This window comes from Megalobrama amblycephala, linkage group LG18, assembly GCF_018812025.1.
Source record: "Megalobrama amblycephala isolate DHTTF-2021 linkage group LG18, ASM1881202v1, whole genome shotgun sequence".
Lineage (NCBI taxonomy): Eukaryota > Metazoa > Chordata > Actinopteri > Cypriniformes > Xenocyprididae > Megalobrama > Megalobrama amblycephala.
Window position 1 is genome coordinate 26,571,711 of NC_063061.1, and position 25,986 is coordinate 26,597,696.

A 25,986-nucleotide genomic window follows, 5' to 3' on the forward strand; every position below is an offset into this window, starting at 1 on the left:
GTTTCTCGTCTCTCTGATTTGGTACTGCTCTTTCTTGGTTTTCTTCCTATCTCTCTGACAGACAATTCTACATCTCAGTTAAGTATTTTCGATCACCTACTGTCCCCCTGAAGTGAGGTGTTCCCCAGGGATCCGTTTTTGGGCCTTTATTATTCATAAATTACATAATACCACTTGGTCAGATTTTACAACATCATGATCTTAACTATCACTTTTACGCTGATGACATTCAATTATACTCTATCTGCACATCTGATCTACCTGCCCAAACAGATAAAATCTCTGCTTGTATGAAAGACATAAAAGATTGACTTAATTCAAGTTTTCTGAAACTTAACATAGAAAAAACTGAGATTATTTTCATTGGAACTCCCTCACTTATCAGCAGTATTTCTTCCAGTTTCACCTGTGAGATTGCTGGTTCTCACATCAAATTATCTTATACTGTTACAAATTTAGGTGTAATCTTCAACTTTTCTTTCAGTCTCATATTACCTCTATTACCAAATCTGCATTCTTTCATCTACGTCACATTGCCCAACTCTGTCCCTTCATCAGTACCAAAGAAACTGAAACTGTCATTCATGTCATTCATTTGTCTGAATGACATGTCATTCATCAGCCCTGAAGTGTCAGCAGAGATTGCATCAACTAGATCATCCTCTGTGAAGGCCTCACCGACACGACAGCCAGTGGCACAGATTCCCAACAAACCATCCCATAACGGCATGATGAATACGATCTTCAACTAGATGGAACTGGATTAAATATTTTGCGAACCCAATCAGACTTATGACCTGTAATGCTGCCTGAATCATTATCATGCACTGTTCACTGTTGGCCAGAGGAGAACTGTCCCCCCCGACTGAGCCTGGTTTCTCCCAAGATTTTTTTCTCCATTTTTGTTGCCTGTTGGTCACTTGATGTGTCACCTGTTGGAGTTTGGGTTCCTTGCCGCTGTCACCTTTGGCTTGCTTAGTTGGGGACACTTGATGTTTTTGATCTGCCTTCATTGACACTACTGTATGTGAAAAGAACAGAACTGAGCTGGACGATGACATCACTGTTTTCTCCAGTGCTGATATATAGATAAATTACCTAAATGAATAACTATTGATTTTTACAATGGAATGAATCAATGCTGAATTTATTTAAGCTGGACAATGATACCATTTTCTTTAAGAGCTGCTGTGCAGCCAAAATTATTTGCCAGTTATCACTGTAAAGCTGCTTTGACACAATCTGCATTTTAAAAAGTGCTATATAAATAAAGATGACTTGACTTGACTAAGAGAAGAGGAGCTTAAGATTGTTGCCAGCCCTATTTGTTTGAAGGGTGAGAGGCATCCAAGCTTACGCTACTCCTACATCTTGCGTCACTGTAGCGTCTGGATCAATCAGCCACACAATTATTCATTGTATTTAATGAATTACCCATAAACTCACTCTCACTATCAAAGTTCTGTGAACCCATCCCCCTAAAACTGCAACTTGCATCCCAAACGTAGCTAATTCACAGGCAGAACTAGGTGTCCTGTTACAGATACTTGGACCTTTTACCATCAGGAAGAATTTTGCAGAGACTAGTGACTCTGGCTTCATTCTTTCTGAGAAGGACAAATAAACTCTCTTAATCCTAGGTATTCTCTATATAACCACTTGAGAAATGTATAAACATGTATCCAATTTTCCCATCTCATGACTTTCCTTTTATATACTTTATTCTATGTATTAATTCTCTCTTTTGAACTATTTTGGTATTAATGTTCCATAGTTGCAAATGTATAGTTAACTGAAATCACATTGGTAGCATGTTTGGTATCTACGGACTCCAACTTTTGTTCCCTATTTGGTAATTTATGTTACATGTTACTAACTCTGTGACACATTAGTATTATAAGATACAGATTATAGTATTAAGATTATAGTATTATATCTAGAAAGTTCTTGTCTCATTCATCCAATCCAGTGTCTTATGCTAATATCTTGCTACAGAACAAAGACTCGTAAAACTTCCCTCTGAAAGGGAAACTCCTTATTGGCTCAGACACCTTAAGGGGGTGTGACATCTTCACCCCTTAAATTCACTGATCACAAGATCAAATCTCTCTCTTCTCTTTTACTGACAAATGCTGATGTTAAGATGATGCTGTAGAAGCTAGAAGCTTCTACGGAACCCCAAGCTTGTGCCAGGCTTCGGCCTAGAAACTTCCATTTACCAAAGATCCTCTGAATCCAACTGGTTCTCTTTCATCAAGACAATATTCAATAGCAAAGATTCAATGGGAGCCTCCACAAGGTGCATCAGGACAGTTTTAATTCAACTTGGAGAGACATGCAAGTATCAAACTTAGTCTCATTATCTGATACATTGAGTACCCCTTTTAAAGAAGGGCCTATTAAAACTAAACTGATGGTTTGGTCAAGGCTGTTGATCTGCTGAATGTCCAACAATGCTGTAACTTCTTGCTTTCCTGTACTCTGCTTTAGCTCTCTCTCTCTCTCTCTCTCTCTCTCTCTCGGTAAACTGTATGCATGTATGTGTGTGAATGTTAGAGTAGTTAAGTGTTTAGTCTAGTTAATAAAGTCTTGTTCATGTCACACGTAAAGTTGTCTGTGTTTTGCGCTCATATGCTGGAGTTCCTATTCATGCAGATCCTGAATACAGGCTTTTAGTAGTACTGTACAATAAGATTGTTATTTCCCATATCCTGGAAATGAACATTTCTTAGAATTAATAAACAATTACCCTGTGTGTTCATTGGACAACGGGTTAATTGATTGTAATATTAATTTTATTACATTAAGTTAATTTTATTAACTGATCCAAATATTTATAATTAATTATAACTAGTTATGATTAATTATTCATATTTATTTTGAGCTAATTTGCTACATCATACATCGCGTCAGGGGGTTACTCATTTGGTGCAAGTCGACTTGCGCAGTAAGCGTACGGTTGTCCACCGGAAGCTAGCTATTTAAATTTATAAAGTTTTAAATATGGATATTTTTCTTACAAAAATGCATCACTTCGCTTCAAAAGGCCTTTATTAACCCCCTGGAGCTGTATGGATTACTTTGATTATGAATGGATGCAATTTTTTTGACAAAATGTGGCCCCCCATTCATAACCATTATAAAGCTTGGAGGAGCAAGGATATTTTTAAATATATCTCTGATTGTATTTGCCTGAAAGAAGATCGTCATATACAGCTAGGATGGCTTGAGGGTGAGTAAATCATGGGATAATTTTCATTTTTGGGTGAACTAACCCTTTAAGCAAGAATGCATTAAATGCACTTTTGAACTTTCTAAATAAACCTGAAAATGTATCACAACTGTTTAAACATTGGTAATAATAAGAAATGTTTCTTGAACAGCAAATCATCATATTAGAATGATTTCTGAAGGATCATGTGACACTGAAGACTTGGAGTAATGATGCTGAAAATTCAGCTTTGATCACAAAAATAAATATATATTAAAGTAGAAAAGAGTTTTTTTTTTAATTGTAATAATACCTCACAATATTACTGTTTTTACTGTATTTTTGATCAAATAAATGCAGCCTTGGTGAACAAACACAAAGACTTCTTTCAAAAACAGTATTGTGTGTGTTTCTTACCAATAACCATGAGATTGAACACAAATCCTTTTTTCACTGCTTTCTGCCGGACTTGGATTGGCAGTGTCACAACGCCAACATATTCCTGGGAGGGACAACGAAAAATGTATGTCACATAATCCATCTTTTTAAAGTGTAATAATATTTCACAATATTACTGTGTTTTACTGTATTTTTTATAAAATGAGAGACTTCATCACACTTTGTGTGTTACAATACCTCTGAGGAGTCATATGGGTCAAAGCGGCCCCGCGGATTCTTGGGACTCTTAGGTGATTTTTCATCAATGGGAAGAGTCTTTCGTTCATGCAGAGATGGGGATAAGCAGAATGTGTCAGATGAAAGGATACATTTATCTTTGTCCTCTGCTTGAGTGGAGTCAAGAAGAGAAGTGTCAGGATCCCTGGGGAGACTCTCCATTCCAGAGTCATCCAGCACTAAGGAAAACTATCAGAAAGGCAGATCGATTGAATGTGATGATTGACAGCTTGTGTGAACTGAATTTGTACTTGTTCCTAAATCTTTTCAAAGCTATTTGCATTGCAATATAGGACCTACCTCCTCTACTAAGGCAGATATTCATGATATGATGATGTGGCATGGGAAATAGACAAATAATAATAATAATTAATATCAAACAATAATAATAGTAATTTCCTTGACAACACGAACTGTATAGCATACAGTATTTATTCTCTAGAGGCCAATTCACACCGCACAGACAAACACCAACATACACGTTTGTTGGGTTATGTCTGATCGGTGTGTGTCCCCTGTTGGTGTTGGTTGGAGTTTGTTTTCACCTGACTGACCATAGTCAATCAGTGTTGGCGTCTGTTGGGGCAGTGTGAACATGGCAGTTATTTTTCATAAAATTCTAAATCCAACTGCCAACTTGTTTGTTGGTTTTTGTTGGCGTTTGTCTGTTTGGTGTGAATTGGCCTTAGAACAACAGCAATTTGCTCCTAAGATTAAAGAAAATTTATTTTAATCACAAACATAACAAACAAATTGACAGATTTATTGTTACCTTGAAGGTCGATGTCCTCAATCTGTAAACCATCTGGATGTTTAATAGACACTGTGGATTTTTAATAGACGCTGTTACACTTTACTGTTTTTTTATGTTTGTGGTGATATGTTTTAAATTATGCCGTGATTGCAATTAACCTCTTATTTTCCCTTCAAGTTCATTAATAATCTTCTGACTTAATCAAAACACAGTAGATACAGTGTATATGCATCAGTCAAAGAAACTTCATGTTTTACTGTACCGTATATCTTGGCTCTCTGAGACCCATAAATTGTTTTTTAAATATAGTAATTCCTTAAGTTAAGGTCATGAATTCATCAACCTGACATCCAGATATTTGTTTGTTTAGATATCCATAGTCTCACCGGCTAAATCAACATAACTGTTATTACATAAGGAAAGTTTATTCACTTAAAAAAGCGGGAGGAACATAATAATGAATTAAGCATAATAATGGGTATTAGCTAATAAGCAGGCTACTTACTGTGCTTAGATATAGGGTACAACAGGGCTAAAGGCACACCTTAAGAAAAATTGTGCTTTTCACTACTCTCAGATTATATGATTGCAGGAAAAATATGTATGTTTGTATAGGACATTGATGGAGCAACATATTTTGTGTGAAAAAAAAAAATCATAAAGTGGTTAATTTTGTTTAAAGATCTTATACATGTATGATGGGGTACACATGGGGTAAAAGGCCCCCCAGCATGGGGTATCACAGTATTGATACAAATACTTTAGCTAAAATAATGTTTTTAATAATGACTAGGTTAATACTTGTTCAAAAGAATAACTTTAGCAAAGTTTGTACTATTTTCTGTTTATTTTGATAAATAAAATGATTCATTTTTGTTCAGTAAATATACTGTCATTAAATAGGCCTATGTTATATATATATATATATATATATATATATATATATATATATATATATATATATATATATTTGTATATATAAAATATAAAAATACATTTTAAAAATACAGAAACAAAATTATTTTATTTAGTAAAGATTCTGAAAGCATTGAAGGAGATCCCATAATAGCCTATTTAATATAGATTTACAGTAGTAACAATAAATGATATTTTATTATGATATGATTAGCCTAATATATTTAAAATATGATTGTTTCATTATAAATATGGTATTATCTCAAAGATGGATACCCAATTTGATATTTGCTATAGGAATCTAACCATGTCATGTCAAGAAATGGAAAAGTCAGCCAGCTATTCATTATCATGTTAATTATTGTGCCTTTTGCCCCAACAGCAGGGGCGCTTTTTACCCCAAATACCATACTTTTACATATTCTTCCGTTATTGAAAAACTGTTGCTTGAATTACCTTGGACAAAACTGAAAATCATTAAGAAGACCTTTGTCTGAAAATACAAACATTATTTGTTTGTATTTAATGGATTCTTATTTTCTACTTAAATCAACAACATTTTTAAAACATCAAATATTGGATCAAACTACCTCAGAATCAACTTTGCGTTGCTGCCCGAGATCGCGTCAAGGATCAGACAAATCTGCATACATTTTGAAAAATGGATGTCTAGGAAAGTAGTACTGCGGCATGTTTTTGTGCCATCTAACGTTAGTGGTTTAGAGGAAAATAAAAGCAAAGGCGCCTTTAGCCCCGTTGTACCCATTCTTCAACTATTGAGAAATGCTAGTTTTCGCCTAAACAATGAATGAACTCGCGATAAACTCCCCTTACAAAAATTAACCATGGTTTTATAATAGTAAAAGTGTAGTAACCATGTTTTTTTGTTTGTTTTTGGCAGATTGCAAAACACTGTTTAATTTTCGTAAGGATTCCGTCAACCAACTCATTCAAAACGTTACAAATTACAGTTCAAAAGAACATAATTAGTTTATCGGCTGTAAAACGTCCAACAGACAGTGGTAAATGTGTAAAATAATATTAAATTTATGAAATAATTGAATGATTTCCTACTTGTAAAGGAGGATCTGTTTCAGTGACCGTTAAACCGCCGGCTCAAATTAAATCAAATAAAAACATGACATTCCTTCATTCAGATGGAGTTTCATTTTCTGACACGTGTAACACAACTGACCCTTCGCAAAGACCCGCCCCCCTTAGTTACTGTTGCTTTGTCCGACAAGCCGTGGCGCTACCATGCCACACGCAGTAAAAAATACATCGCGGAGCAAAGAGGACACCGACAACACGTCGACAGACAAGACAAAGCAGATTACTTATGATATTGTGGGTCTTTAAAGTCCCTGTAAAGTCATTTTTAAGTATGTGTTCTGAGTTTGTCACACCGCAGAAAAATGTGTTATTAACCACCCAGCCAAATTTAAATGATTAAAAAAATCTGCAAGTAAATGAAATAAGTTATCAAAATCTCGAAAAAATAGGCAGCGCTCTCTGCTCTCAAACGCTGGGGGCGTGTCCGCTGTCGGCGCTGAAACCACACCCACTCGCGAGAGCTGCCGTCTCAACTTACTTGTCTAATGAGTCAAACATACTGATGCAAATAAAAAGAATCATTTTTAGAGGGTTGCACATTTTAGTAGAGTTACTGTGGACTACCTACTAATTATAACATAAGCAAACTCAGCAACTTACACTCATTGGTGGGCACGAACTGCCGACTGTTGTCGAGTCGACAAATGACGGCGCCGCGAGACGGGAGGCTGAAGGCCGGGGCGGGAGAGACTCTGTCCGGCCCCATATATCATCGGTTATCGGTGGGACGGTAGGAAGGCCGAGGCGGGAGGGGGGCCGAGGTCTGTTCAGTCACATTCACCAAAAACAGCGGATTATCTGTGAATCCCAGCTGTCTGATGAAAGTTTGTAAAATTATCCGGTGTAGAACGATCACTTTAGAATCCTTCATATCATCGTTTTAGGAAATTTAAATAAGGAGACCAAGCATATTGTATATTAAAACAACCATGTAATATGCATTTGCGTGACGAAGGCATTACTAGCTAAATGTGCAAAGGGCTGTATAACTGTAATGACACTCGAGATTGAGCGAGTGAACCGCTGTAGAGTTAGAGGAGGTGCCACGCTCGGTGCGTCATCGACAGTTATATAGTGTTAGGGGAGGGGCTATGCTCGGGGGTCCAAGTGCGTCATCAGACCCCCGTTTTAGCTCCGCCCAAAAAATCATGAGCAGAGACTTGGTGAAAAACTGTTTAACGCTCTAACTTCACAATTAAGCATTACACAATTCACAGACTTTGTAATGTGTTTCAGCAATACATTTGTAACATTTATAAAGTGTTTAGAAAGAATTCTCAGCCTCAGCTCAAGAGGCTCGTAAACCGATCATCTCTTCCTACTAGTTCATTTATAGCATCAAATAAACATGAATGAACATGAGAGGGAATGTTGTTTCAAACACGGAAATACGTCAATATACACATTTTTTTCAAGTTTAACTCCACCGAGGTTAATCTTCTAACTCCTGACTGCTTTGTCGGACAAAATGGCGGAGTCGGCATTCTGATTGGTTAGATCGCCTGTCAATCAAACTCCCGGTGAAGGGTCAATTAGACATAGGCCTATAGCTACATAAATTTAAAAATAAAATACGTCCAATTGTACTTAGAAACAAAGAAAAAGACAAAGTAGACAACAGATTCACTAACTGTTCTTATGCCAATTTTATAGTCTTTTTTTAGCTTAAATTTATAATACTGTTTTCTCAAGAAGAATCTAGAGCACCTTTTTTGTCTGAGATTAAATTGTTGCACCAGACTGTATAAACAATAGCTTGTAAAACATACAGTGACCGCAAAATGCATTTGGAGACTTAAAATGGACAAATGTCTTTGCTTTACATAAAAAAACAAAAAACAAAACAAAATCAAATGACATCAATTGTAATGAATTATTATACCACAAACATACTTTTCAAGCAAAACATTTCACAAAAATAAGTTTTAAATGATGAAACAACAGATATTCTCTTCAAAATTAAGACAAAAATAGTAAAAGTCATTGCAAAAACTGGCTCAGAAAAGTGAATTCAATGAGAGAAGCATGTAATGACATACATACATATTTAAGTGGGGTCACTGTAAATAACAGTTTGAGAATTTGAAGATCAGTACATGAAAATACTGTTGTCTGCTACATAGGCATGCCAAGTCTCAGCTTCTGCCTAATGCCGAGTTCTCCATCTGTTTTGAAGGAATCCCATAAGTTTGTTTTGGCTGGCTGTGGTTCTCCCAAAATTCTTGGTGGATCTTATCCAGTTCCGACATCAGAGGAAGTCTGATCCTCAAATGCATCTGCAGGTTCTCCAGCCAATCCTCTAATTTGGCAAAAATGGGACTATAGAAACGAATATGAAGAAAATGCCATGTTTCAGCAAATAAAATTTAGTTTGTGGTAAGGTTATGTAGATTAGTAAAATGACAATCACCGTTTTTCAGCCTCCAAGGCACAACACAGAACCGCGATGGGAAAGAAAGGTGCAGGACATTCTTTAAACCAGAAGCGCTCCAGGAATTCATTCACATTCAATCCAAACTCCTGTGTACGAGGGAGGTAATCTGGATCGGCATATACTCTTCCAATAATCTGTTATGGGGAGTATACATATATCTTCAGTTATAGGCCTATTTCAATAAAAATTATGACTAAATGTAGGGAAATATATAAGTCTACCTCACAAAGCACAATCCCGAATGAGAAAATGTCGACCCGTTCATCGTAGACTTTTCCTGCAAGTGAGAAATAGTATGTACAAAAAAGCCACAGTTAAATGGAATAATTCTACCCTGTCAGTCTTATTAACTTTGATAGTTGATTCATATGGCTCACCGTGGATCATTTCTGGTGCCATCCAGTAGGGATTCCCCACCACTGTATACCGCTTTTTACGACCAAGCTTGTTCAATTTGGACATTTGTCCAGGAGAGGAGGTCTTTTCTTCCTTTACAAGCTGAGCCAAACCAAAGTCGGCAACTACCACGGTTTGGTTCTGTGAGGAAAACCTGTACTGTCACACAATTCAGTTTCGTTTGTAGACATTCTCTATGTTTATGAGCATTGACATGTATTCTGACCTCTCGAACAAAGCAGTTGTGTGAGTTTAGATCCCGATGGATGACATTCATTGAATGTAGGTAAGCCTATATTGGACAGAGAGAATAAATTAATGCATAGACTGTAATATATGGCAAAATATGGAAGCTTGGTCCGGCCCTTAAATAAATTCAATTAAATAAATTGTAAGATATGAACTCACAATTGTGAAAAATAAAGTCAGAATTGTGAGTTATGTTAGAATCGCGAAATATAAACAATTGCGAAAAGTCAGATATATTGCGACTTATCTTGCAATTCTAACTTTTTTTTCTCAGATTGTATTATAAAGTCAGAATTGAAAAACTCACAACAACAACAAAAAACAGAATTACAAGTTTATATCATGCAATTCTGACTTTATAACAACTGCGAAAAAAAATTCGGAGAAAAAAAAAGTTAGAATTGCAAGATAAAAAGTCACAATTATACCTTTTTTATTTTTTATTTGGTGGCGGAAACAAGCTTCCATACAAAACAGCTTTCATAATTGGATGCTAACTTAACTTCAGCTTCAGATTCGTCTTCCACGTCAAGACATGTCTTTACATTAAGGAATGAGGCACAAGATAGTAATCCCATGGAAATATTTTCATGCATTGTTGGATAGTAATGTATGTTTAAAACTCAAAGTTTTCTTCACATTTGATCTCTACTATTCTGCAAACACTCATCGCTCTTCATTACATACCATTCCAGCAGCAATGTCCTTGGCGTAGCTCACTCTAAGTTTCCAAGGGTGATCCCAGTCCTAAATTATGACACATAAAATGAGTTTACTCACTCAGAACCACAGGAAAATGCTTTTTTGCCAAGTAAATATATGGACTTCATGCAATGAAAGTATATCCAGTAAAGAAAAAAACATGTTCAAACCATCTTCTGGATGGTGTCCCTCAGCGTTCCTCCTTGCACATATTCAGAGATCAGGTTCAGCCGTTTGTCTTTGTACAGAATGCCGATGAACTTTAAGACATTAGGATGTTCCAGGCATCTCATTACTTTGACCTGGAGCCAAGCAAGTGTTTATTAGTAAACAATTCATTTGCTGCTTAGGAGTATGATAAAGTAAAACTATAACAAACCTCTTTCAAGAATGTCTTCTGAGTCTCTTCATCGAATTGAAGTAGTTCCTTAATCACCATGACCTCACCTGTTTCCAAATGTGTCACCTGACAACCCAAAGGAAGCAGTTTTTTTTTGTATTTTAGTGATCTCAAATGTATTTCACTGTCAGCCCAGCCAGACTCATTGCTTTACCTTTATGGCTTGTCCAAAACAACCTTTTCCCAAAACTTCACCATATATTAGGTCGGAGGGTCGGAAGATACGTTGTGTTTTGTCCATAGTGTCAAAACGCAGAGACTCTGATCGATTAATGTCTCTTCTATGTGAAAGAAGTGCAGCGTGACGTTGCGAGCATGGACCTTTATCAATGCTGCAGCTGCGCCTGCAGAGGCAGACAAAAAAAAACGAATAATGATAGTAAGTGCCTGACAGAAATATGACCTTTTTAAAATCATTTAGTAATTTTTAATATTAACAAAAAATATTTTGATACTAAACTGGTATTTTATTTTCAAAGGGAATTTTCTTATGGGAAATGTAAAGCATTTAACTACCTCTAGAACAAACCTGTATATCAGGTTTTTAAAAGGGGGAATTTAAGATAATTGCAGTTGAAATCTTTGTTAATTTTTTTTATCCAATTACAGAGGGATATATTTGTTTACATCATTACAAAAGCTTACTGATTTTTTATAAAATAACATTGACACATTTTCTTATTTTTAGTCCTGTTATCCAACAAAAATCTCTAAACACCCTTTAGATTACATGAGAAGCAAAATTGCTTTAAAGGAATAGCTAATCCAAAAACACACCCTGATGTCATTCCAAAACCCTTTGAAACACAAATTTTGCTATTTTTAATAAATCCTGAGTTTTCTGTCCCTCCATTGAAATTCCAGGAAATCAAAACTTAGAAGATCCAAAAAAGGCATTGTAAAAAGAATCCATATGAATCGAGCAGATTAATCCAAGTCTTGTGAAGAGATATGGTCGCTTTATATGATGAACAGTTACATTTAGGCTTTTATTTACAACCAAACAATGAAAACATATCTTAATTTGTATTTGAATGATTAACCAAAGTCTTAAGGGTTTGGAATGACATGAGTCTTGAGTAAATGATTACAGAGTTTATGTTTTTGTGTGAACTATCCATATATAAGATATCGAGAGTTGTTTCAGAGAATATGTCATGAATTAATACATTATTTGTGCTCAACTGCCAATTTTTTTTTCTTGTTCTAAGTATTTTTAAAAAGTGTAAATATCAAAAACGGTTACTGGGGGAAAAAAACAATTATTTCAGGATGCATTCTCTGAAAATCAGCCTCATTTTGCTTCTCAAAAAATGTATCTTGCTTAGATGTTTAAATATTTTTACTTGAAAGCAAGAAAAAAATTGCACAGTTTAGTATTACATGTAATAAAATCTCATAGAACAATAATTCGTACAGAATATTGTTGGATCGAGGGCTTAGTCGTCTGCTGCTAGGAAGGGGAAAGAAACCTAGTTTTCCAGGCTGGTCCAGTTCTTCTCCCAGCAGGCCAGATAGGTCCTCCTGTTTTGTGAGGTCTTTAGGGTCATGTTCAATCGTGATTTGTAGCCAGTGCTCTGTATCGTGAATCACCAGATCTATCTGTTAAAAATTAAGAGATAAAAATAATAATGGTGAAATGAGATGCGTCATACAGATTATCTGTATTGTTGTCTTATCTCAGTCACTGGACCGACCTCAGTGAGTGGAATGTTCTGGACAGAGATTCCATTGATCTCAAGAATCCTGTCTCCAACATGGATCAAGGGCTTAACTTCAGGACTCAGGTTATGCAAGTCCAGCCTGTCGCACAAGGGATTTTTTAGAAGGAAAATATGAATATGAAAATATGAATATGAAATATAAAAATGTGTTTAGTGGCTGTCTAAAATAATCACTCACTGAGACACGGTGATCAAATGGCCTGTATCATTCTGCTCCACAGTGAAGGATAAACCTTGCCTGCTTTCTGCAGAGGGAGGAAATGACATTGACGTCACTGTATGAGGAAGCTGTGAACTTTTTGCTGCCAAATTCTGTGTTGAAACCTTCTGGTAATGACATTGTCCACTAAGAGAGAAGAAGAAAAGAGACATAGATCATAAACCAGACCAAACGGAGGAACTTTTCCATTAAAAAAAATCCCCACAAGATCAATGAGTAATGAAATGATCTGACAAAAACCAACCAGTATAAATTGGTATAATCCACTAGAGTGAAAGAATCACCATCTCCAATGAACATGCCACAACTTTCACAGAGGAAGCACTCGGGATGGTATTTATGCTTCCCAGCCACCTGCAGAGATGGAAGGAAGAGGCAAAATCAGTCTATTATGTTCTAGTACTTTTGAATTCAGCTGAAACTGTGAGGGAGGTGTTACAGGGTGGATGGGACAGGGCGGATTACATCATTCTACAGAAGTGAAGCAGCACAATGAAAGGAAGCGAGATTGTGAGTGGGAGGGGTTGCCTCGTCTGCCCTCAGGTCAAAGCAGGAAACAGTGACAAAACACAAAAACTCTTAAGCTAATCTTCTAGCTAATAAAAGTGATCAAATTACTGTCACCCTTTAGTGAGTGAATTGTTGTTTGATTATGTAATCTATGTACTATGTAAATGTATTAATGAATCCACTGAGTTCACGTCCAGTGATCCAGTCAGTATCTTCTCAAAAAGATTAAATGACAGATTTGAATGATGTCATAAATTCCATTGCTTTCAGGAGAACAGATTATTTACAGATGTCTTGTTAGTGTAAATGCTAAATGGCACTCAAACACAGTGATGCTACTTTCTAGGCATTATCTATAGTAGCTGATAATTATTTTCATATTATGGCCAATAGTAAAATTCTATATTATTTTAACAATAACAAAAAAATAAATAAATAAATAAATAAATAAAAATAAAGCACTAAAAACTAAGATCAATCATTTAGATCAATCATAAGTCAATTTAGGCATCACAACATTGTTACATAATGGTGGTAAGGAACTCTCACGATGAGGAAGAATACTGAAAGGCAGACTTTAATGACAAATACCAGGAGAAACATAGAAGAAAACCACATTACTTACAAATGAGAACCAACAGAGACTGAGGGAGAACACAGGGTATATATACACAAGAGCAAACAAAGGGAGCTTAACAAGATAATTAACAAGACACACCTGAACTGAAAATCAAATCAATCTGTAACTATGACAACTAGTGGCAGGAAAAACTGAACAAAGGAAGAAATATGAGACTAATGAAAAACAAACTTTAAACAAGAACAAATAAACCAAACGTAACAATTATAATGTAAAGTATGAAATGCATATTAAATTGAGTTTTGACAAAATTATGTTTAATAGTGTTTTTAAATGATTAGTGTTTTTAAAGATTAACTTTGAGTGTTAGAAGACAACAAAGGTAATCAAAATGTAAAAATAGAGGGAATGAGTATGCACAAATATCCAATATCAGCCAAAATCAAGCAATAAATAAATAAAAGAAATAAAAGAATTAAAAAAAGATTTTTTTGTAGTTGTAAATATTGGAGAATGTTTTACAAGAAAATACTATTTAATGTATTACTACAACAAGCAGTTTCCCCTTTAAAGGTGCAATGTGTAAATTTTAGTGGCATTTAGCATTGAGGTTGCAAACTAAAACCAATGGCACTCACCCCTCCCTTTCGAGAAAGCTACAGTGGCCGTCTGGCCGACACGAGACAAAAGCCCTATTCGCACGGGATTAGTATTACCTGGTGACCTCTAGTCATTTGTAATAACTGCGGAGGTTGTCTGTGATCTTAATCCTGTGCGAATCGGCCATGTCTGTAATTTGTAAAAATAAAAACTCCCCCACAAATGACCTAACATATTTCGCCGAACACCGAGGTCCTGTTATAATATTAGTCCCGTGCGAATTGGCATCTCTGTCATTTGGCGGTGTCTTATAACCTTTTTTTTAAGGTTTTTTGTTTCCTGTGCGGCTTTTTATCCATATGTCGCACAATGGAAGCTGCGTTTGAGTGTTTTGATAGAATTTTGGGTGGTGGGTCATATTTCTATACACCATACAACTATACAATCTGCAGAAAGAGAAAGTTGAAAACCATCAGAAGAGCGAAAAACAAAAAGAATGATTAGATGGAGATGGATGACATGTATAGCAACATGCAGTAAGGAACATTCTTCTGTTTATGATATGTCATACAGCTAGACCTATAATGACAATACATTTCCGAGCAATAGCCTATCCAAAATAGTGCACATCCAGGAGATAAGTCAGTAAATCCGAGTAAAATCACAGGCTTCGCTTATCCTGTGCAAATGCGCCCACACAAAATTCAGATGTGGGGGGAGGGTCATTTCTAAACCACATGAGGTCCCCAGATAATACAAATCCTGTGCGAATAGGGCTATAAGTCGTCGTCTGAGAAAGCAGAGAGTAGCCAGTCAAGCAATGAGGTTTCTTCTTACTTCTAACAAAGAACGATCTCTGCTTCTAATAAGCAAGACGACTTCCACTACTACTACTACTTTGTGCGTATTCAATGTAGTGATGATGCAAGCTGCCTCTAAAAACAGAGCCTGCACTGTAGAAACATGCCGTCGCAAAATGGCGACTTAACATGTAAGGGGACCCGCGGTATATGTAGACAGAAATGGTTCATTCCAAGGTAATAAAAACATAACGGTTCATTATGTAATGTCTATACACCATTTTTGCATTTTTGTCAATAGATCCTCCTAATGTTTTTTTACACATTGCACCTTAACAATTAGTTCCACCTCTAATAAAAAATGTCTAATGTTTATGAATATTATTATCAATGTTATGTTCTAACTTCTTACCATAATGGGACCGGTGGTGATAGACTCTGAGCAGCTGTGGCACTGCTCTCGGAATCGTGACCAGTAATCTTTCTTACAGAAGAACAGTCCATCTCTTTCATAGTACCCATGCGAAAGAACAGAATTGCATTCACAACACCTAACAAAAAGAGAGAAAAAAAAAAGAGAAAAAGGAAAAATTATATATAATTTATAATTGTATATAAATACTATGTCATGTATCAGATCTGCTCTCAACCCTAGAATGCATGAAGGGGGTCAAATTGACCAGGCAAGCTGTGATTTTTAAAATATCAAGGAAAACATTTATTTATTTGATATTCCATGAATTCTTCAAAAAAAAAAAAAAAAACTTGTTTCTGACCCTCATCAATGCCTTTTTCATGTTTCATGGTCATAGGGTGGTTTTTTTTTTTTTTGTATCATTACCCCAAGAATGCATTAAGGGGGTCAAATAACCTGAATTCATTTTCTATGGAATTTTGACCCAACACAGTATTTTTGAATACATTTTTGTCAATATTTATTTTCTTGAAACTTATTTTATTGAATACTTAAAAATGTGTGACTTTTTTTGCTCTGGGCCAAGAATTTGCCTCCGACACCAACACTGTGTCTGAATACACATATCTCCCTATGTAGTAGGTGAAAAGCAGTATGTGAAATGAGCAGTATGTCTGAATTTAAAGTATTCATAAGGCAAAAAAAGTACCCGGATGACCTACTATTTCTGCCAAGATTCTGAAGTTTACATCCAATGGACACCTTACTATCCCATGAGGCCACTGGAGAGGAATTGTCAGTGGCAGGGAAACAACACAACTCACTCTATAGCTCACATGACAATGGTAACATGGCAATGGATGTAGTACATTCAGATTCCATTCATACTACACACATTCACGCTTGATAATACTTATACATACTATACACATGCATATTTTTTTTAGCAGTCATGAAGTTCTTCATCAAATGTAGAACCCACTCAGACAGTATGCAATTTCAGATGCAGTAGATCAGCAGAGAAAGGCCAAAGGACAGCTGAAGGCCCAAACAAAGGAAGCACAAAAGTTACGCTTAAAAAGGTGCAAATCAGTGTTGTCAACTGCTTTCAATTGAAAGTAGCTAAATGCCACTAGATGACATCATAATGGCAAATTCATTGATCTATATAAATATAAATAGAGATCAGCAGGCAAAGTAAGAATCTAGACAAGGTTTGTCCAAGAAGTTGCTAGATTTGTCCCTAAACTTTTGAAAAAAAGTCTCAAAAGGGGTGGGGAAGACACTAAATCTAGTGACAAAATCCCTAAATTGGCAACACTGGTGCAAATCTTATGTGAAATGTTCGGTCTCTGTGTAAGTAATTCCACTGAAGGTGAGCGCTGAGAACCAATGTGTAGTTTATTTAATCCATAATGTGAACAAAATACAAAATAAACAAAGACCTGACTTGACTTGAAACGACCGCGATCATTCACCAACAGTAACATACAGAGAACAAAGCTAGACAAAATAACAATGAAACATGAGGGCTATTTATACAAAGAGACTAATGACAAACAAGACACACCTGTGAATGATGAACAATGAACCAATGAGAACATGACACAGACTAGGGAACCAATCAGAACAAGACACATGAACAAGGGAAGCACATGACATGGGAGCACATGGTTAACCAGGGGCACGTTCAAGCTCAAACCGGTGCGCAACGTTTTGCCACATTTTCCAGGTTGAACGACATCTTTCCTGGAAACGGTGTGCAACGGTGTACAATGGGTTTGAGATACGTTTTCTCTTGTTTGGTGGGTGTGTCAGAAATGTCAGCCCAATCAGCGGCAAGATGTATATAAAACACACGGTATTAAAGAGACAGCTCGCACAATGGGTATTAATGTAACATAAAAATACTATACTTATATATTTTGCTAATATATTGTGAAGTGACACTTTAATAAACTTTTCTATACTCCTCTGATTATATAATGGTAAATATTACAATATCATAGCACAACAACAGTGATCAGCAATAATGATAAGCCTAATACTCAAAATAAAAATAATATAGATCAACACAGTCTTGGAGGTAAGAAGTGGATTATCCTTCACCTGAAATGTTTGTCTTTTCATGCTGAAATGCAAGGCAAATGTTGTATCACAATAATTAGAATTTTCCACAAATCCCTTCACTCGATTGGGATGTTCTCTTTTATTCTGGACGGCAAGGACAGTGACTGTAACATTGAGCGTATTTTGTAGTATTAAACACGCATTTATACCGATTTAATCAGGCTCAGAAAAGAACACAAAGAATGGCCTTCTCAGCTGCCATATTTGCAACTCTTGCGTCATCAGAACAGGGTGTTCAACGCACCACCGTTTCCGTTTAAAAAACGTTTTGCAACGTTTTATCGGGGCTGAATGCAGCCCAGGAAACATAACAATGAAACATGAAGCGTTAACATCAAAATAAAAAATGAAACATGAATCATAACACCAAAACAAGACATGGCATTCTGTCTGAAAAGATAATTTCCACATGGTCATTTTGAGCCTCTTTATGCATTCATGTAGTTTTTTGGTTCATGCATTCTAGGGTTAACTACTATTAAAGTAAAGGCCTGTTCACACCAAGGATGACAACTATCATGATAAAGATAAAAAAAAATCATTCTAAATATAAAAGAACACCAAAGTCCACACCACCACAACTACAATGATAACAGCACATAGGAAATCTTTCACTTTCAGAACAATATTTTCAGCTGATGAATGATAAAAGCATTTACTTCCAATCAGACTCTTTTAAGCATCCTGCTCAGGCATTTAAAGCGGCAGACGACAGATTATAATAAACAGAATGATATCATGCCTAATATAACGTTAATATACTTATCTTCATAGTTATTGTTCTTGGTGTGAACGTGTTACTGTCATGTTTAGTTTCTCTGTCTTGTTTAGTTAGTCATAGATTTCATTTTCACCATTTCGCCACCTTGGAAGGTTCTATCTGCATTTTGAGATATTGAGCTTCAAAGTTTTCCATATAGCAAAAATGATATGGGGAACATGTCTCTTTCATACATAAAAATGGAGAGCCTAAATGTATTCTAAATATACAATATCAAAATCCTCTCAAATTTTTAAATGGGTTTTTTTTTTTGAACAGGTCAAATGCAGAAAGAACCTTCTAATTCTAAAAAATAATTTTTGCTAGGAATTATAAGGTTCTATCTCGCAAAACATTAATTGAAGCAATATTTTTCAAGAAACACAAACAGTTAAATTTAATGCTTTCTATGACATTTATCTCATATTTTAGGATGAATCATTATTTTCTTGTTCAGGTTAAGCATAAAATGCAGTGCTAAATATTTTGTCCAGTGCAGATGTTCATTTTAAGTAGGAATATGGTGGGTAATTAAACATTATTGAAGGAACCATTAGTTAAAGTTTCTTTTGGTATAGAAACAAAGCAGCTACTGTAATACTGGAACTTCATTTTGCAGGGCAGGGCAGATGATGGATGAATGGATGAATGGATGGATGGATGGATATTATGGATGGATGGATGGATATTACCTTTCATGCAGTGTGTAATGTAGCTGTCTGTGAATGTAAATGATCTGTAAAGTTGTGAAGCCGAAAGTGCACGGTAAATAAAGTTATTGTTTCTCAAAAAAAAAAAAAAAAAAATCTGAACAGCCTAAACAATTCATCAGGAATTCCGGTCTCACTTCCGTGACGGCCACACGTCACTGGGTAACACATTAGCATAATGCCAGCCTATGTTCTAGATTGTCCGCCGACGAACAACTTGACCCAACAATGCCAATCTTTTGTTGTGTTGCCATCATTTTACCGATGACAGCTTCTCAAACCTTGGGGAGTTCAACGCAGGATTCACAAAACGCTTGGTCTTAAAAGATGGATCAATGCCCAGTTTATTTGGACCATCTTGCTCCTCTGAATCTCAACCTGTAAGTATGATTAATAATTGATGTTTATATTTTCTAGCGATTGTTCAAAATACATAGTTTTGTATGTTATGTTGTGTACACCCTCGTCTGTATGTCTGCTAACCGGCTAACTCAAGTTTCTGTAGTTCTGCTATTCAGATGTGGGTCCAATATTGTCTAAAAATGTGTCAATTAATGCATGTGTATGTGTATGCTATCACACTTTGTTTTTATTAAAAGGACTATTTCTCGTTCATTCTGTGTCATGCAACATCCTCTGGATTCAACTACACTCTACCCCTCTGACAGAATGGGCCTGAGTTGAATAAAATGCTAGAGTGAATTCCAGGGGCTTTTCCTCTCTTGCAACATCTGAGCAGGATGCCTGTCATGTGTTCCACAGCTGGTGGTTATCTGCTGTTCCATCCTTCCATTCAACAACATACAGCCGTCTCACGGAAACACATGAAAATTGTAAACACAAATACACTCGTGCATATGCGCGCACACACACACACACCATGAAGCCTTAAACATAGCAAACAGAGAGCAGAAAAGAAGAGGTGTAAAGTACAGTAATTTACTGTACACAGAAAAAAAGGGTTTAAAATTGTACCTTTAGGGATACAACAGATTGTCGCTGGGGCAGTACCTTTAAAGAGACATTTTTGTACCTTTTTTTTACTCCAAAAAGGTACAAATATCAGAGGTGTAAAGTCGAGGTTCAGAAAGTAAAAGTCCTCCCCGTTTTTTTTTTTTTTTTTTTTTTTTTTTTTAAATCAGAACAACGATAATCCTTTTGATTATATTGAAAAAGCTGGATCTCAATCTCAATCAATAATGTAAATCTAACTCAGAGATTGGGCTCTAAATAAGTTTGGTGATTCAGGTCAAATAATAATTATGTAAAAAACATAACCAACGCCACCTGATCATCTTTTCTCTTTGTTTGTCTTGCTGTTACAACAGTTACAAGAGATTAAAAAGTCAAGAGTCAAGAGCCCAACTAAAGCAAACCCTGATCTCCATGATGGTGACTTAACGGTGCCGTAGAATGTGTTTTCAAAAGATGTAATATAAGTCTAAGGTGTCCCCTGAATGTGTCTGTGAAGTTTCAGCTCAAAATACCCCATAGATTTTTTTTATTCATTTTTTTAACTGTCAGTCTTGTCTCCATGAATACAGTAAGAAACGATGGTAACTTTAACCACATTTAACAGTACATTAGCAACACGCTAACGAAACATTTAGAAAGACAATTTAAAAATATCACTAAAAATATCATGTTATCATGGATCATGTCAGTTATTATTGCTCCATCTGCCATTTTTGCTATTGTCTTTGCTTGCTTACCTAGTCTGATGATTCAGCTGTGCACATCCAGACGTCCTGCCCTTGTGTAATGCCTTGAACATGAGCTGGCATATGCAAATATTGGGGGTGTGCATATTAATGATCCCGACTGTTACGTAACAGTCGGTGTTATGTTGAGATTAGCCTGTTCTTCGGAGGTCTTTTAAACAAATGAGATTTATATAAGGAGGAAACAATGGTGTTTGAGACTCACTGTATGTCATTTCCATGTACTGAACTCTTGTTATTCAACTATGCCAAGGTAAATTCAATTTTTAATTCTAGGGCACCTTTAAATTGTGATTTTCTCCTGCTTGTTAACGTCAGATATCTTCAATAATGGTCCATCATCACTCAATTAATCACTTAATTATCTCATTAAGTTTAACACTGCTTCAGTGTCTCATCTTAAATAAATAAATGGTTTCTGATTAACATTTTGTGTGAATTGTAATTAAACTGGTTTCTTTACGAAGTTTGAACATCAGTTTGAGTCTCTTCAACAGCCTATTTTTAAAAAATTAAGGAAACACTTTACAACAAGGTTTCATTTGTTAACATTAGTTAACTACATTAGTTATCATGAACTAACAATGAAAAATACTTCTAAAGCATTTCCGTTAATGTTATTTACTGGACCTGAGATAACATAAACTAACAATGAACAGTTGTATTTTTATTAAGTAATATTAACAAAGACTAGTTACTGTAACAAATGCATTGCTTATTGTTAGTTAATGCATTAACTAATGGTAATAGGACCTAACGTTTTAAGTTTTTTTTAAGTATTTGCTCAAATTCTATTTAAATGTGGAAGCTCTTGCTTTAACTCAAATGTGTTTTGTCTAGAATAGATAGACCTACCTTGATACTTTGCACATTTCATCCACTACTAACACTGCACTTTAACAGTTAGAATTAGAAACCAGATCATTGTTTATAATTCCTCTTTGTACAAGTTTGTCTATCTAATGCTGCCTTCACGTGCTATAGGAAATTGATAATTCCCACTTCTGAAGTCGTGATTACGCTCATCGCATTCAAGTTTCGAAATGGGAGGGCATTCATGTGCAATTTTACCTAGGAAACTCGTGTTTACGATAATTCCGAGAGCACGTGAAGGCAGCAAGACAGTGAATTCTCCTGCATCTCTAACCAGTTCTCAGTTGAGAAGTTGGAGTGCACAGAACTGGAGTGAAGCCAACAAAGTCTGAATTCTCTTTCTGTATTTACATAAACACAAACACAATTCTGCTATTGTTGACTGGGTCTCAAGTCAACCCAGCTCACAAGACCAAAAATGTACAGCATATCTAGAAGATACAGTAACAAAGTATAAGCTCGTATTTACGAGTCCAAGAATCATGTTATCTTATGACAGCCCTAAAGCAGCAGACTGTTGACAAAAAAGTTCCTGTTTTTGTTTTTACGAGAAATGCACTGAGGCATGTACCAATATGACTCAAACCACAGCTATGAGTCCATTTTGAAGCATCGAAGGAAAAGACAAGAGAAAGAAACTGACATTTCAGAGAAAACGTAAACTAGTAAACAAAACGAGTCCAACTGGACTTACCTTGCATTCCCTCCACTCCGGCAATACTGGTCCTGACAAGACTTGAGCATAGCAGCGGTTTTACTAATCCTCTTACTGCCCCCCACACATTTCAGGGGTGGAGTGAAGTGAGAGAAAAACAGTTGCAAACAGACTCAAACAGTTTTTCTTTCATATCTACATATGCTGCACTGTTCTATTTCCTGCCAACCAAGTGTCTCCGAAGAGACTTAAATCCCTCCCACTCCTCCTAACTTTAGCCCACCTTCTACTGCTTTGGTCTGCAGAAAGAATGCATACTGTTGGAGGATAGAGTTACCCGACCAGTGTCACCTGCTGATCGCCTTCATGAACTATATGACCGTGCAGAGACGTGCATTTAAATCCCACTCCTTCATGGAGAGGGTTTTTGTAAGTGTATTCATGCGAGAGAAATTGTGGGTCTTGCGTTGGAACTGCTCACCACATATTTGTTTCTGGACCACTTACATTCAGGAGTGGAACCAGAGAAGCAATTTCCTTTTCTCGAAAGAATGTTGGCTAACAGAATTATATCTGGTATAATACACAGAGAAGCTATTCTGAAATTATTATAGAAAACTCTTAACTAATAACTACTAACAAATAGAACCTTATTGTAAACTACATTAGTTAACATTCACTAAAAATGAAAAACACTTCTAAACCTTATGTTAAAGTTGTATCTGTTATTATTTAATGCACCTGACAACATGAACTAACAATGAACAATTGCATTTTTTATTAACTAACATTAAAGGCACAATATTTAAGACTTTTGGATTAAAATATTCAAAAACCACTAGAACAGTGTTATATATTTTGTTGACTTGTGTAGCCTACTTACATTATCGCTTATGTTTACAAGAATGTTTAAATCCAGAGAAATAAACAATTTTAACCAGGACACGGACCATGTCCGTGCATCACCTATCAATGACATTGATTTCCAATTTCTTTAATATATGTTTTATTAGACAATGGAACAACTGTTTGGATATATTTATTGACAGAAAACTAATCATTGTTATATAACTCAATTTGTTTAGTCTTATTGTTTGAATCTCATTTTTTGGATTTTCCACCAGTAGCCTACCATGTCATGTGGCTAACATAGCATAGTAGATTGTGAGTAAAAACAAAAACATGCTTTGGTTTTACAATTTATTTTTAGAGATGTAAATGATGGATAAAAGGCCCGAATAAAATTAAAGTTCATACAAACATGTGAACTGGTTGGACTTTCACAAAAGTAACAAGTGCATAAAAGTGAAGAACAAAAGTAAACCATGAGAGAAGATTCACTATGAATTGCTTTTATCATACTTTCAGGTCACATTTGAATAGTTGCACTTATACAAATACAGACAGCCTACATCATTCACAACACACAATGCTTACAAACCCCAAAATGAGTTAGGTTAAATGCTTAGATACTCTTAAGAACCCAACATTTTAATTTAATAAGAGTTATGTTAAAACAAACATACAAACAAAAACAATGTTGTATAGGGTCAGGATACTAGAAAAGAAACCACTTCAAGTTCCTGAGGTATCTTTGAAGACAGCCTGTAATCCTCAGTACTTAGATGCTGTCTACTGCAGTAATGACAAGCATTTTGTTCATGTAAGACTAAAATTTGCATGCCTAGATCCCATTCCTTTGTGTGACTATACTATGAAAAACTAAAGATGCTGGAAAAGACAAAATATCCATTCATTAAGTCTTATGCATACAGCTGGAAAGAGAAGAGGCTCCCTTTACTATTTGATGCATAGCCAGAAAATGACACTGCTTTCCCCCAACGTAAGTTCATCCTGAAATAGCAGCGACATGTCCCTAGACGATGTGTCTGAAAATTCAACAAGTGTGTAAGTGAGCAACTGCAGCAAAACCATAAGAGATGCACAGCTGGATCTGCAGCAGTTTAAGATGGAGCATTAAATGGTAACATGTCTGAAATGTCTGATAAAAAAAAATCAAGCAATCATGTTAAATTTGTAAAGGAAATGTCTAAGGGAGTTAGGCAGTGCAAAGAGTGCCTTGTGAGGTTCACATCACATCTAATCATACGGCTGAAAAAATCCTTTAAAATGCAAATCCAAATCTCTCTCACATATTATATGAGGCACTTTTAAACTGTAAAAAAAAAAAAAAGTGCATTTGAGATCAGGCAGTAGCACCACTTGTTTATGAGGTCACTTCTATCTGCTGGTTTCTCACTTCCTCCTTCTTCCACAGTATTTGCCTTGGCATCCTGCGCCACCTACAGGAAAACACACACTCAATACAGCAACATATTGATAAAAGTGTCATGTTTACATAGCTTATTCAAACTACAACCAGAGTTAGTTTAGTATCATTGAGATACTATTATAATTTTTATGAATAATTGGTATTTATTTTATATTTTCAGTTTTTGTTTTATTTTTAGTTAAAATTTTAGTAATTAAGTTGTGCTTTTGACAGTATTATTATTATTATTATTATTATTATTTTAAATGTCTATATAGATTTATTAATTTTTATTTCAGTTTTAGTTATTTTAGTCCATCAAGTTAAATGAAAATTAGAAATATTGCCTTGGCAACTAGAAAAATAAACTGAATAATTTTAATAAAGAAGAAAATAAGTTTAAGGTTTTTATTATTATTATTATTATTATTATTATTTTATCTCAAGAAATTTTTAGTTTTAGTTATTTATAATAACCCTGATTACAACACTGTTCCCATAAACTACCATGGTATTTTGACTCATACTTTCTATTTAGCCTTGACATCAATATAAAACTTGTATGCAACTCATATTAGATAGGGTGACCAAACGTCCTGTTTTCCCAGGACGTGTCCTGTTTTCACGTACTGTCCTGGCCGGCCTGGTTGTTTTTTATAAAGTGATGAAAATGTCCTGGTTTTCATTGTTTTTCATTGGGCCATTAAATTGACCGGTGTTACGAGATTTTCGGTTTCCGAAGGCGGAGCATACATTAATATAAATGAGTTTCGCAGATATGCGCGATTGCACGTGCAACTGGGAATATTAGTTTACACTGTATCTCAAAACATTAGTGGATTATTCCATAAAGGTAACTATATTCTGACTTATGCCTAAACTACAGTTGTTTACTTCTAGGTAACAGTTTATAATGTTTTCATTAGTTTGCACGATTTGTGCAGTCGTCTGTAACTGAATAACAGATACCAGGCCCGGATTGGCTAATCGGGAGCACCGGGAGAATTCCCGGTGGGCCGGTCAGATTATTTAGCCGCGAGGGCCGGTGTTGTCATGGCACTGGGTTGAAATATGGATGCTCTACAAACTGTGGACGCGGCCAAATGTAGGCCTACTAAGCTGAGTAGCCTAACTTTTTCCTAAAAACCATTCAGTGACGGATTTAGG

At 35.7% G+C, this 25,986-nt stretch overlaps 3 protein-coding genes across 8 annotated transcripts in view; all 3 read right to left on the reverse strand.

Annotated features, from left to right (window-relative positions):
* Window positions 1-6,937, reverse strand: part of septin4a (septin 4a) — a 67,052-nt gene extending 60,115 nt beyond the window's left edge. The window contains exons 1-5 of one of the 2 annotated variants that reach the window (XM_048167166.1): window positions 6,630-6,937; window positions 4,659-4,709; window positions 4,187-4,191; window positions 3,848-4,075; window positions 3,629-3,713 (exon numbers count right to left, since the gene is read on the reverse strand). In XM_048167166.1, coding sequence (XP_048023123.1) covers window positions 3,629-3,713; window positions 3,848-4,075; window positions 4,187-4,191; window positions 4,659-4,709; window position 6,630 — 370 coding nt within the window. In that variant the 5' untranslated portion in view covers window positions 6,631-6,937. Of the gene's footprint in view, window positions 1-3,628; window positions 3,714-3,847; window positions 4,076-4,186; window positions 4,195-4,658; window positions 4,710-6,629 lie in introns of both variants that reach the window. The other variant, XM_048167165.1, reaches the window with a different exon arrangement.
* A 1,362-nt stretch (window positions 6,938-8,299) lies between these two features.
* Window positions 8,300-22,824, reverse strand: limk1b (LIM domain kinase 1b). Of its 2 annotated transcripts, none has more exons than XM_048166557.1 (15): window positions 22,587-22,824; window positions 15,696-15,834; window positions 13,038-13,147; window positions 12,752-12,919; window positions 12,547-12,652; window positions 12,267-12,451; window positions 11,004-11,193; window positions 10,829-10,915; window positions 10,620-10,751; window positions 10,435-10,494; window positions 9,725-9,790; window positions 9,480-9,639; window positions 9,324-9,379; window positions 9,079-9,236; window positions 8,300-8,987 (listed from the first exon to the last, which is right to left on the reverse strand). In XM_048166557.1, the coding sequence occupies exons 1-15, from the start codon at window positions 22,634-22,636 to the stop codon at window positions 8,804-8,806; spliced, it is 1,851 nt and encodes a 616-aa protein (XP_048022514.1). In that variant the 5' UTR covers window positions 22,637-22,824; the 3' UTR covers window positions 8,300-8,803. The 2 variants fall into 2 exon arrangements, with proteins under 2 accessions (XP_048022514.1, XP_048022515.1); XM_048166558.1 differs by lacking the exon at window positions 22,587-22,824 and adding an exon at window positions 21,875-22,353.
* A 712-nt stretch (window positions 22,825-23,536) lies between these two features.
* Window positions 23,537-25,986, reverse strand: part of elnb (elastin b) — a 38,039-nt gene continuing 35,589 nt past the window's right edge. For all 4 annotated transcript variants that reach the window (XM_048165973.1, XM_048165972.1, XM_048165971.1 and 1 more), the window contains exon 58: window positions 23,537-24,850. In XM_048165973.1, the coding sequence (XP_048021930.1) occupies window positions 24,804-24,850 (47 nt within the window). In that variant the 3' untranslated portion in view covers window positions 23,537-24,803. The remainder of the gene's footprint in view (window positions 24,851-25,986) is intronic.